General features: G+C 33.2%; 1 protein-coding gene across 3 annotated transcripts in view; it reads left to right on the forward strand.

The window, feature by feature from the left end:
• Nucleotides 1-7,780: 7,780 nt before the first annotated feature.
• Nucleotides 7,781-13,785, forward strand: part of LOC143256902 (GMP reductase 2-like) — a 44,479-nt gene continuing 38,474 nt past the window's right edge. For 2 of the 3 annotated variants that reach the window (XM_076514742.1, XM_076514740.1), the window contains exon 1: nucleotides 7,781-8,252. In XM_076514742.1, coding sequence (XP_076370857.1) covers nucleotides 8,166-8,252 — 87 coding nt within the window. In that variant the 5' untranslated portion in view covers nucleotides 7,781-8,165. The remainder of the gene's footprint in view (nucleotides 8,253-13,785) is intronic. The other variant, XM_076514741.1, reaches the window with a different exon arrangement.

A 13,785-nucleotide genomic window follows, 5' to 3' on the forward strand; every position in this document is an offset into this window, starting at 1 on the left:
GTTAGAATATGCATTTTTGTAGAATTACATTTACAGATCTTGAAAAGTCTTTTCTTCAGTCTTAATTGTTTAGTTATATTCCTATAATCTCTCAGTATTGTTAAAATTGAGATTACATATCCATATATCCAAAAATGTTACAAAAATACACAGGCTTTCATAGGGTGTCCTAACTTTTTCACATGACTGTGTGAAGCAAAGCAGCAATATATTACTTTTTAAGTATTGAGGTTAGAAATATGCAAGATTGGATAACTGTTTGTATAAATTAAATAATGAAATGTCTGGACAAAGTGAGTCTTGTTTGTTTTTAATTTCGCGCAAAGCTACTCGAGGGCTATCTGCGCTAGCCGTCCCTAATTTAGCAGTGTAAGACTAGAGGGAAGACAGCTAGTCATCACCATCCACCGCCAACTCGTGGGCTACTCTTTTACCAACGAATAGTGAGATTGACCGTCACATTATAATGCCACGCGGATGAAAAAGCGATCATGTTTGGTGCGACCCTCGAGTTATGAGTCGAACGCCTTAACACACTTGGCCATGCCGGGCCGACAAAATGAATCATGAAGAATAAAGAAACCGAAAAAGTGGAGTAATTCACTTTGCATCTCGGCACAAATATTTTAAGTAGCGACTTAAAGATATTCTCTTTCATTTCATGCACTAGTTTTAAATAATTTCACTAATGTACTTTCTAAGTCTTACAATAATGTTTGTGTGAAAAGACTAACTGGAATTGCCCTCAGTAAGGCACAAGAAAATCCCCTGAGCTGTTGGGAAGATACTGACAGTGGGAAGCGTCACAATACTTCAAAGCTGTTTGAATTTTTGAATTTTGTTTTAAGGGAATCCACGATAGTTATAGCAGAGGTGATTATTTCATCCCACAATGCCCTAATTTAGGATTTTAAAGTGTAAGTTCACAAAAATTGTTGGTTATATCTATTTATCTATATCAGTGGTGCACAAAGTCCGGCCCGCGGGCCAAATCCGGCTCGCGACGAGTCGCCGAGTTGCCCGCGATGTCCAAGAGAAAGTCAAACATAGAGAGTTTGCGCGCTAAGAGAAGATTAAGCGCTATAGAAGAATATGCATTACATTAGATACTGGATGGTTCCATATTTGTGTCGAGCAATAAAGAAAATTAAATAAGCAAATCTCGTAAATGCATAGGCATTTAATCATTAACGCAATGACGTAATATTTCCGTAATTACGAAATCTCACGCGTTCCAATTGTTCTTCGAGATTTACTTACAAACCCTATTTTGATATTATTTCGTAACAAAAATGGCAGCTAATCGTAAAAGAAAAGTTGACGACGAAAAGCGGCAGTTTCATGAAGATTGGACTGCGCAATACTGATTTGTTCAACAACAGAATAACGTGTTTTGTCTGCTGTGTCATTATATTGCTGTATCCAATATAAAACGTCATTATGAGTCGAAGCATAAAGATTTCCACAACATTGTCGGTGATGAAGGAACAGCTCGAATTGAATCTCTGCGGCGGTCACTGAATCACCAGCAGAACGTTTTCTCAAAGGAGTCAGCAGATATACGTGCAGCATGTGAGGTCAGTTACGATATTTCGTTGATGATAGCATAATGATTTTGTCAAGCAATGTATGATTACTGCATCGGAAAAGTTTTGTCTGGAAGCAGTTCGCAAGCTACAGATGGTGGCTTTGAATCGTATGACAGTTCAACGAAGAATTTCACATCTCTCAGCAGATGTGACAAGGCAGCTTACAAATAAAGCAGCCAACTTTGTCTACTTTTCTTTGGCAGCAGACGAGTCGACAGACATCAGTTCAACAGCACAGCTACTAGTTTTTGTTCGTAGTGTGTCGTCATCGTTTGATATCACAGAGGAACTAATCGGCATGGGTTCCATGAAGGGTCAGACAACTGGGTCTGCTCTATTCGAGGAAACAGTACGACTGTATAGTAGTGTTTTATCGGATTTCACTAAACTGGTAAGTGTGACAACTGATGGACCACCAGTCATGACCGGAGATAGTAGCTGGCTGGTAGCACTGTTGATGAAGCATCGAGGAAAGCAGAACAGACAGTTGGTGAAGTTGCACTGTATTATTCATCAACAGAACCTGTGCAGTAAAGAACTTGGTTTCAGGCACTGATGGCATTAGTGACGAAAACCATTAATTTCATCAAACCACGAGGGCTCAATCACCGTCAGTTTCGAAGTCTTCTTGAAGAAATTGATTCAGACTATGGTGACCCTGTATATCACTGTGAGGTACGCTGGCTGAGTCGAGGGAAAATGCTCAGAAGATTCTGGGAGTTGATTGATGAGGTGATAGAATTCCTCAGAATTTGTATGTTCTTAAATGTGATGTACATCTTGTGTGAAACAACTGTGGAACGATTTTAATCTTCACTTTTTTGTGGCCCCCAACGGTTACAAAAGGTCTGTTTGTGGACCCTGACTCAAAAGGTTTGTGCACCACTGATCTATATCTATATATTCATTTTGCGATCTTTTAAATTTACAATATTTTTGCTTTATTTGCGTGTTAAGATAGCAATCCAAAAAGACAGTATTTAAGATAATTGTTTTATATTTTAATAAAGCTTTGTGTATTGTTTGCTAGATAGAATTTTTTTTAGCATGATGCAGATATGATGTGTGAATGTTAGGAATTTCTCTATTGTTTAATTTTGATGTGACATTTTGAGTTTTTCTGAAGATTTGGAGAAAGGCATATTGTACAAAAACACCAGAGTTGTTGCTGATAGCTTAATCAGTCAATTAGTTCGCATTTCAGATAAAGAATTCATCAGTTCGGTGTTCTACATTTTCAAGTTTTAATCGTGGATTTAAGAACAAATCTAACAATTAAATGACTTAATTTTTATTTGTTTGTTAGTGTTAACAACGAAGGTGTCACAACATGTAGACTTTGTATGTTGCAGTTAAAGTAATAAATCGTTCGTTATCGGCAAGTGGGCTGAAATTTGCATTATTTTTATCGAGTAATAAAAATAGTCCATCAATGAAAGAAGTTTTACAACAGTAGAAATACAAAGTATTTGTGTAATTACGTCGAAAATGTTAAATCCATAATTTTTATCGAGTAATAATGTGATGGCCAATCCCACTATTCGTTGGTAAAAGAGTAGCCCAAGGTGGTGATAATTAGCTGCCTTCCTTCTAGTCTTACACTGCTAAATTAGGGACGGCTAGCACAGATAGCCCTCGAGTAGCTTTGTGCGAAATTCGAAAACAAACAAACAAAGCATTTGTGTAATTACGTCGAAAATGTTAAATCCATCTGTAAGTTTGCGTACGTAACTTAATGGTAATAAAAAATGTTTTTATATGTCAAAAAAACTTTAACAATAGATAAGCTGAAAATATAATGAAATAGAGGTTTATGCTTATTACAATAGACATAATTAAGCAACTTCACATAATAGCACAAAGAAAATGTTAGTTGTTAAACTGGCAGATTTAATTGACCTGCTTATTGTCATAGGCCCGGCATGGCCAAGCGTGTTAAGGCGTGCGACTCGTAATCTGAGGGTCGCGGGTTTGCATCCCGGTCGCACCAAACATGCTCGCCCTTTCAGCCGTGGAGGCGTTATAATGTGACGGTCAATCCCACTATTCGTTGATAAAAGAGTTGCCCAAGAGTTGGCGGTGGGTGGTGATGACTAGCTGCCTTCCCTCTAGTCTTACACTGCTAAATTAGGGACGGCTAGCACAGATAGCCCTCGAGTAGCTTTGTGCGAAATTCAAAAACAAACCAAAACAAGCTTATTGTCAACTTGTAGTGTTTATTTTATTTGACTATATCACTAACAAGAAATTTAAAAACCCGCAACAATTAGTTGACTCAAGATTCAGCCACGTACATAACTAATATTTTTCCTTTTGTGAAATAGAATTAGGAATTTTGAAATTCAAACCCATTTAGAAACTAATATGTTGAATCTAAGTTTAAAAATAAACTTTTTTATTATTATTACGTTTATATTAACTTCGATATTGTCTATTTCACTACTTTGACAAATCCTTTATTCTACTTTAAGAATAAAAAGAAACGTTGATACCAGAATTCTTAAAATCAAATGAATTTGTTGGAGTTTTCTCAAGTCAAAAAGGATATACTCACAATTCAAAGACTTTAAGCCTGCTGGACATTTATACTTTGACAGAAACGTCACAGAATTTCTAATTGAAGAATAACACTTTCCAAGTTCAAATTCAACAACATAACTAACTATGATAGAGTTTAAACAGTATAACGTTAACAATGTAGCATTCTGACTATTCTAAGGTGAACTGAAATACTTTGGAACTACATAATATTAATTCGTTCAGGATATCAAATTTTTAAAAAGTACTAAATTTGGAATGGCTGAGTTAAAGCTAAGGAATAAACAGACTAGACACAATGTGCAAGACCCAGTAAAAACAATTTTTCTAAATAGAAACACAGCATGTATACTGGTTTGACTCTGAATAGTTGTCCCTTTAACAGTCTTAAACCAGGGTCAGGCTTACAAGACACCTGGAATCTAACTAACTACATGTAAGGTTTCTACTTAAAACTAAACCTTGCACTTACCTATTGCGACTGAGATACCACGAGACTGGTTATTATGATTTCATAAAGGTAGGGCCGAGACCTTTATATATATAATCTGTAAAAGTATTGAATGATATTGATTTCGACCAACTAAAACGAAATTGCTGTAAGCAATGTAGTAACAGGTGTTAATAACTTCGAAAATGATAAAGAAACAAAGGTAATCTGAAACAGTATTAACTTAATAATCTTCAGATGTTATGTAGAAATCTGGGGTTAAGTGCAGCCAAATGGTTAGCTTGTTGGAATATAAATACTAGGTTCCGTGGTTCACAACCCGTTATTGCTATAAGAAAACATTTTGTGTTGTGGGTGTCTAAATAAGAGTGAAGATCAAATCTTCTGTTCAGTTACAACGCCCTACAAGTTACAGTTACGATAGAAAGTGCTCGTACCCCTGCGTCACGAGTAGTTTTTTGCTCATAACTTAAAAAGTATCGCGAGTAGACTAATAGAAGTATAGTATATTATTAATGTTTTACTAACACACGTCTACATAAATTGTTATGTAAATTAAATGACAAATAAACTGTTTATAAACAAATAACCAAAAATAGGAAGAACAGAAAGTGTTTGTACAGTTCAGAACGTGTGAAAAAACTAATATTCCCGTAAAATTTGTGTTTAGTTTGGCAAATAAACTACATTATACAATTCCAGAACTAGACATTGGGTTCATAATTATTGGAATTTAGCCAGCAAAAATAATACTTCCGGCAATTTAGCGCTGTCTCCGTCATTATCTGCTTGGTCATCATGACGAACAGGAAACAACTGTCCAGTGATTTAAAAAACCGAATTATTGTAAAATACAAGTCTCTTGCACCTCTTTCCGGTATTGCTACACAGCTTAATGTGGCAAAATCTATTGTTCAAAGCATAATTGCCAAGTTTAAGCTTACAGGATCAACTGGTAACCTCCCTCGTTCCGGACGCCCCACCAAAATTCCAGAAAGAATCAAGAGGAAGATTCTCAGAGAAGTTAGTAGAAACCCTCGTTTAACACGTAATGACATACAGAAACTGGTAAGGGGAAACTTGAGAACTAAGCACTTCTACAGTTACGAACATGTTACGCTCTTCTGGGTTCAAAGCATGCCGTCCTCGTAGAACTACATATTTAAAGCCTGTTCATTTAGAAGCACAATTGAGTTATGCAAGAATGCATGTAAATAAACCATTTACCTATTGAAAGAATATTCTTTGATCAGACTAGACTAAAATCGAGCTTTTCGACTACAATGATGTTCGCTATATTTTCTGTAAGAATGAGGAATGAAATCTTCCAAAGAACACCGTCACTACAGTTAAACACGGAGGTGTCTTGAACATGCTATGGGGTTCCTTCTGCTCTTCTGGTGTAGGCAGCCTTCACCACGTCAACGGAATCATGAAAAAAGAAGAGTACGTTGATATATTAGGCACTTATATCAAGAATGGTGCTCGGAACTTGCGGCTTGGACGTCGTTGGATCTTCCAGCACGACAATGACCCTAAGCACACATCAAAATATGTGGTAGAGGAATTATATAAGCGTTCTGGAGTAGCCATCGCAGTAACCCGATCTCAACCCAATTGAAAATGTTTGGCATGAGTTGAAGACCAGGGTTCATCAGCGTCATCCGAAAAAAACGTGGAAGAGTTGGGTGCCTTCTGTAAAGAAGAATGGAAGAAAATACCAGTCGAGTACTGTCAAACGATCACGGAGGTCTGTGAGGAGATATTGCGCCAAGTAATTCACCTGAAAGGCTACACAACTGACCCTTAAAGTAGACACACAAACACTTTCTGCCCCTCCTATGTTTGGTTATTTGTTTATAAACAGTTTATTTGTCGTTCAATTTAAATACAAGTTTAAGTAGATGTGTGTTAGTGTAATATTTATAATATATCATACTTTCATTATCCTAATCGTGATGCTTTTTAAGTTATAAGGAAAAAACTACTCACGACGCAGGGGGTACGAACACTTTCTGTCGTAACTGTAGCTATGAGTGGTATTGACTATAGCTAATTTACCTCTAATTTATCATTTAAAAATTAGAAATGGCTGCTTTGCGCAAATTTCAAACAAAGAAACAAAACGAGTGAAAACCTGAATATATATAATATAAATATTAATAACACAGAAAAAAGAAACGTATAGTGCATTCCTATACTACAACAGAAGAATCCAAGAAACAAGAACAAAATAATTAACTTCGAAAATTAGTCCAAAATCTCTTTGATAATGCCCACCCCCGCTAGTAGGTCGGCATGTCTCCCTGATTTACAACGCTAAAATCAGGGGTTCGATTCCCCTTGGTGGGCTCAGCAGATAGCCCAATGTGGCTTTGCATTAAGAAAAAAACACACACTCTTTGATAATACGGTGCTTACGAAGTCTGATTAATTTACAGCATATAACATTTCTAACTGCGTTTCAAGCAATGTTCAGTATATTCTTTATACTCTCGAGTGTCTAAGATATCGGTCTTTTTCTTGGAATGGTATTATTAGAAGTATTGGTCCTTCCATACCAGGATACAATGCCTAAATGTTGGAAGAAAGTATCAATAAGTAACATGAAAAGTGGTTGAGACTCCTTAGGACATATCAGCTTTTCATATTATTTTGTTTATACTTTTCTTTATTGTTGGACGTCTTCATCAAAATTCAATGGGTTACGATCATTGGATATTGAAAAACTTATTCATTAAGTCATTTGTAACAATTTACATAATTCCATGCACTATACGTAGACACCAGATCGATGAGATTAACCTTACTGAATCGATGTGTATAGCTATCAAGAAAAAATGTAGCGCTACCTAGTATCAGACATTTTATTTTCCTGTCAAAATAGTAGTACTTTAAAGAGACGGTATTATACATAAATAAACGACGAGAAAGTTCATGTGAATAGAGGAAAAGGTACGTAAATATGGGCATGTTTAAAAAGGTGGAAGATACAACCTTACACTAACACTGTTTTGTTAAATAAAATTACTGTTTTTATTCTGTTGGCATTATGTTTTTGAACTTTAACAACATGGAATTTTTTTTACGTGCAATATGTTGTTTTCCGATTCAAATTTAATTGTGAGGTTATCGGTAAAGTATTTACATATTTATAATTATAATAATATTTTTCAGTGGCGCCCGGTTTTAGTTGTTCCTAGTGGTTCAGTGGTATGTCTGCGGACGTGCAACACGAGAATTTGGGTTTCGATATTCGTGATAGGCAGAATACAGATAGCTTATTGCGTAACTTTATGATTAATTTCAAATAACAACGGTAACTGTTTTAGTTATATGTATAACTTTACTTGAAATAAACGACAAGTTAGATATTTATTTTATTTATTGAGAAAAACAAATAAATATAGAGATTAGTTAGGTTCATAATTATACATCAGTACATGTTGAAGGGCGTTGAAGTTTACTGGATGAGTTGAAACAATAATTTTGGATAATTTCCAAGTTTGCTACGGTAGTAGGTTAAGAGTTCATTTTTATCTAAACCCGGGTGCTATTCGTAAAGTCTGTCTTTGTGAAGCTCGGAAATGCCACATATTGATAACGATATAAAACTAGATTTTAAAGATGTTCTTTTGCGGCCTAAAAGAAGTACTCTTAAAAGCCGAAGTGAAGTAAGTACTTTTATATTATCCAACCTTCCAGTGAATTGCAAATATTTTGAAAGTTATGTGATCTAACCGCTACTTCGCACGTTTATAAATAAATTGTATATATATATATAACACAACAGACTGTAATGCGGGGTGAAATATAGGGAGTCTTGGTGATAACAATACCCTGTAATTTACAATCTTATTGTTTTGCAGACTTAAATGGTATACAAAGTACTACATTGATACCAGACAATAAAAGAAGTAAATTTAAAATAATAAATGAATCAAACCAAATAGCTTAAAGAAGATAACAGTAATAAAAAAAGTAATAAATATAAAAAGTAATTTCATTAACAGCTACTGAATCATGAATGGAGGAATTTGTGCCTTATATTTTATAACTATAAGACTAACATTTACATCTTGAATAAGTAATAGAAAAAACTTGCAATTCATAATGTATAAAAATTCAAGTAAAATTCATTTTCATTTTGATATGTATTTATGGATAGGAAAAGGAATCTTTGGAGATTTAGATGTTTACACACCTTTGGCAAATTTATTTTTCAGTTAGAAGTGTAATATTGTACATTTTTGGCATTTAAAATATTGTTTTAAATATTTTCTTAAGACTTTAGTGACAAATTCACTGTTTTCAGTGTTTATAGGAAAAAACAAACAAACTTGAAACAACCCAGTTCTGTTTTGTGTATGAAATGTATTTCTGTTTCTCAATCATTTTGCAAAACAATGAAACACAACTGTTTCATTCAAAGTTCAGTGGATCATTTTGTAAGAATGGTTTGCATTCTTGTGATAGGTTTTTTACATATGATGCAATACAAGTCCTCTTAAATGTGTTTTTGTTATTGTTCTTTGTTTGTGCATTGATAAAATTTAAATAACTAGTGTATTTGCCCCTGAATGGGACAGTGATATGTCTGTGGACTTGCAATGCTAGAAACCAGGTTTCAGTACTTGTAGTGGACAGAACACAGATAACTCATTGTGTGGCTTTGTGCTTAATTCAAAACAACAACTAATGTGTTTCCAGCAGTAGAAGTAATATTATAAGATTTGGAAAGCTGGTTACATTCTTTTAGGGTAAGTTTATTTTTCAGTGAGAATTCTTGATTTCTTGAGACTGAGTAGGTTACTTTAAGATAAAATGTGTGTGCAAGTGGTTAAGAATATTCAACGTAATTGAGAAAAAAAAAAGAACTAACTAAACACAGTAAGTTCTTTATTATTAGTGAACTTGGGAATGCTATTACTTAAGATGCTTTTCAAATTCTTAACATAAATAATCAACATTGAAGACACCAAAGTACAATCTTGACAGTGCACACGCTATGTATTTTTGTAATTGGAAAAATGCTTGTTTTTGCTTTTTCCAGTTGTGTTTTTCTTCGATCCAGGGCTGCCTTGTTGTGCGAGCCTATATCACTTAGTCTCTCTTTTTTTCAGCTTGTTGATCTTCTCTATATCCTCATTTTTTTCTCTCATTCTTATTACACTTCTATTCATCTCTTACTTATTTAACTTTTTAGCTATTTGTCCATGTGTTTTTTATTTCTTACATCAAGACCCTATTAGCTTTATGGGAAAACTTTCACACATCTATCTTCAACCTTGTCCTCATTTTTCTTTGTCCATTGTGTCCCAGTTAAACTGGTTTCTTTCATCTTAGAATGTGCTTTTTCAAATAAACTAGCTTTCTCATATTCATTTCTTTTTTGCACCCTTTCTTTGTCATGAGGCTTTTCTTAAGATAATCTTGAGCTGAAGTAGTCATCTCTACTCACTTTGATTTATTGCCTTTTTGGACCAGAGGAGCCTTGCATTGTTTCTCATGCTCTATAACCTCATGGGGCTATTCACTCTATTATTCATAGCCCTTTTATGAGGGTTCAATGCCCCCTCTCTGTGATGGTTAGCTACTGTGGATTTTGAAAGCCTTTTTTTTAATTTTTAATGGAGTCTCAGCTCCATTCTGTTGGGAGGTCAGCTTTTTTCCATTTACATCTGGAGACTCTCTTTGTTGTAGTCTATTGGGTTACTCAGGTGCTTTTTCATGTTTTTTTTCCTAGCTTTCCACCTTCTCTCTTATGTGATTAGAATGGTATTGAATAAATGCTTAATCTTTTGTGTGCAGGTTTGGCTATTTTGACGAACTTTGCAATAACTATGTAATGATGAAGCTTTATATAATATAACTTTTAATATAGTAAATTTCTGAAGCTTTTATCAAGCATTACATGTCTTTTGTCCACAAAAAACCAGACTTATTATTCATTATTTTACTGAGGTTTGTCTGTGAATTTATGGAGTCCGAGTCTGATTCTTACTAGCCTGAATGCGAAGTGATTTTTGTATTAAAATTAAAAATACTTTTCATTTTACAGTTTTTAAATTTCATTTGCATAACCTCTAGGTCATCCTTCATGAATGTCAACTATCTGTTTTCCATAAAACTTTATACTCTTATTTGTTATTTTCTCTACCCTAATACTGTATACAGGCTTGGTCCATTTTACCAACCTTTAAACCACACAAAAAATATGAAATAAATAATAAATCTAAATACCTGTTTTATTTTAAGAGTGATTGTATATTGATATAAACAGTTACATATTATTTATTCTTCTAGCATAAGCTAATACAATTCAAATGCCCTGGTCATTAGACATTGTTTTACTGCCGTTAGATTAGTGTCAAAGAAGCAATAATTTGTGTAAACATAGCATCAAGTTACCAAGATACTTCATCAGGTTTCAACATGGTGTATTTGAAAGGTGTGCTTGTGCTGTAAGATTCTAATTTTTACATTTTAGTTACTTTTGTAATAGTAAAAAAATCTAACTTGTATACAGGCCAATGTGTTATGCTACATAACGTTTGATTTCTTGAAGTAGAAGTCATAAAAGCCAAAATGTATTTATCTTGACAGAATAGTCAGATTATTGTCTGCTCATTATGGTATTAGTGATAGGGGTGCAAGTGGGCCATGAGAAAGGTGGTGCTTTGAACCTTGTAAGTGTAGTGAGTGTTGGTATAATAAACCTAAAGACATAATGTGGGATCACATATACTGGAGCCAAGTGAATAAAGTTTGCCATTTATTTAACATTTATAATTAAATTTGAACTTAAATAATTTCTGAATTAAGTTGTTTTCTGTTCTATAACTAATGTTTTTAATGAAATACAAACCTTTATAATCAATAGTCAAAATTAAGAAATCAGCAAATATTTTTCCAGTTTTGTTGTGTATATATTTCATTTTATACTTTTAGTACATAGACTAACAATAATAATAGGTTATACTTTTGTTGCTAAGGTAGTGTACCAAAACATGCTGACATTTCCTTATATAAGAAGCTGTTAATCTAATGAATTTTTATCAATAATTATCTTATGAAAATGCTACAGATTAATTTCATGAATGATTTGAAAATTTGATTGGCTCACAAAGAAATTTACTGACATTTGATGGTCTGAACTGCATGTTTGGGTCTTTTTTTTTTATTTTGATTTTGCAAAATTTATTGATTTCAATTAGCTGTGAAATGTGTAGTTAGGATATACTATAGGGTGGGAGTTGTAGTACTTGCCCCATCATTCTGACAGGGTATAGGCTATTATATACAACACAATAAATTTAGACTTTATGGAATTTCTTTTGTAAGGATATTGTTAGTATTTCATTCTTATTCATTTTAAATATGCAACATAAAATATTAAAACTTGGTGAAATATAATGGGCTAAAGTATTATAATTTAACTGGCTTTCTAACTAAGCTATATGTGCATTATATTTTTGTTACTTGGTCAAGGTGATTTCTGTGATAGCAAACTATAAAACTGATGCAGAATGAGTTAACTGATAGTGTGAATGAGCTAGCCTCATAAAAAAAGTAGAAAGTTAAAATCTTTTCTTTCTGTGGATTATAAATAATTCAGTAGCAAATGTCATAGAAAATTGACATGTTAAAGATGTTAGGAAAGACATGGTATGCAAGTTTCAGTAAATGACATATATCATTAAAAGAAAGATCCTAGAGGCTATAAATTTTGATTTTAGCTGAGAGGTATGTATAAGTTTGTAAAACCTTCAAAATTTAGAAAATAACATAGGGATAGAAGTAATATTAAAATGGGGAATTCAGAGTAAAGAAATGAAGATTGAGGATTTATTTAAAACTTTTGTTTTGAAATCAGGTAATTAAAGCTTACATAATATTAACAGTTAAGTTATAAACTACATTTTGATGCTAAGTTGATTGTAATATATTAATAATAAAGTAGTTTAATTATAATTTGGATGTAACTCTAGAAAAGTCGTGACATGTAAACTTTGACATACCTCTATATTGGGTTAGCTTCTGGGGTTTGCTCCTATTTCTCTGTTATTCTCATGAAGACAGGAACTGGTAGTTTTGTAGTAGATATGTTTCACTTGAACCAACTCTGGTTTTTCATTGGTACTTGATGGTGATGTTTGGTTTCACCAACACAGCTTGCTTTACAGTCTCCTGATGTATTAGTAAACAAGGTGTAAACAATGGGCTGTTGGTAGAATTTGTAGTGGAAATTTTTCTTAGCATGAAATTAAGTTCCAAAATAAATTCCAGGTTTATATGAGGATTGTTAGAGTTACATAATCATAACTTTTTTTTTCAACTGTTTCATTAAAAAAAAGCTCTGTCTTTTAAGATATGGTAACAGGTGTATAAAAGAAGTTTGGGTACAGTAGGTATCTTCGGTGGCTTGACAAACATTAATTAAGAATGAGTAAGCTATTTTCTCTAAGAAATGCTCTGTGTAGTCATTTTGAAAAAGAATGCTTTGTATGAAAGAAGATTTTTTGTGAAGTTCAATATAGAAAGAGGTATGGTTGTAGGTTGAGAATAATATTATATTTCAAGAAAAAGAGTATAAGTGTATCAGATGATTAATATAAATGCTTCTTATTATACATTCATGTTTTATTACAAATCACTTTCAGTGAACCCTTCAAATTCTGGGTTCAAATCACTGTTCTCATTTAGTTGGAGCATTTTTTGTAATGTCTCATCATCACCATAAAATATTTATTTAAAAATTCTTTTTATCTTCAAAAGATTTGTAAAGTTTACTGAAAGCTTGGAAAATTTTGTGTAGTTACATAAAACACATTAAAAGCTACAGTATGGAAACTGTGAAGGTGAATTTGGGATCATGTGGTCGGTTGAATTGGCTAAGTTCATGGCAAGAGAGCTAATCATTTCATCTCAGGTAGGTCGAAGTGTGCATGTTATAACTTTTCACAGAGTTACATTTAAAATTTAATTTAAATATTTTATTATCAATTATATGAATAAATTTGGCATAAAAATGTAAATCATAAATTAAAATTTAGTATTATTTGAGTTTTAAGTTTTAATTTGTAAGGAAATAAATAAAAAGATCTCATTCTCCTGTAGTATAAGAACTGTGGCTTTGTCATCTGTCTTCTGTTTTCTTTAAAATTTTTACCAATTTTTCAAGAAGTATGGAACTTGGTGTAAGTT

The sequence above is a fragment of the Tachypleus tridentatus genome, chromosome 7 (assembly GCF_004210375.1).
Source record: "Tachypleus tridentatus isolate NWPU-2018 chromosome 7, ASM421037v1, whole genome shotgun sequence".
Taxonomy (NCBI): domain Eukaryota; kingdom Metazoa; phylum Arthropoda; class Merostomata; order Xiphosura; family Limulidae; genus Tachypleus; species Tachypleus tridentatus.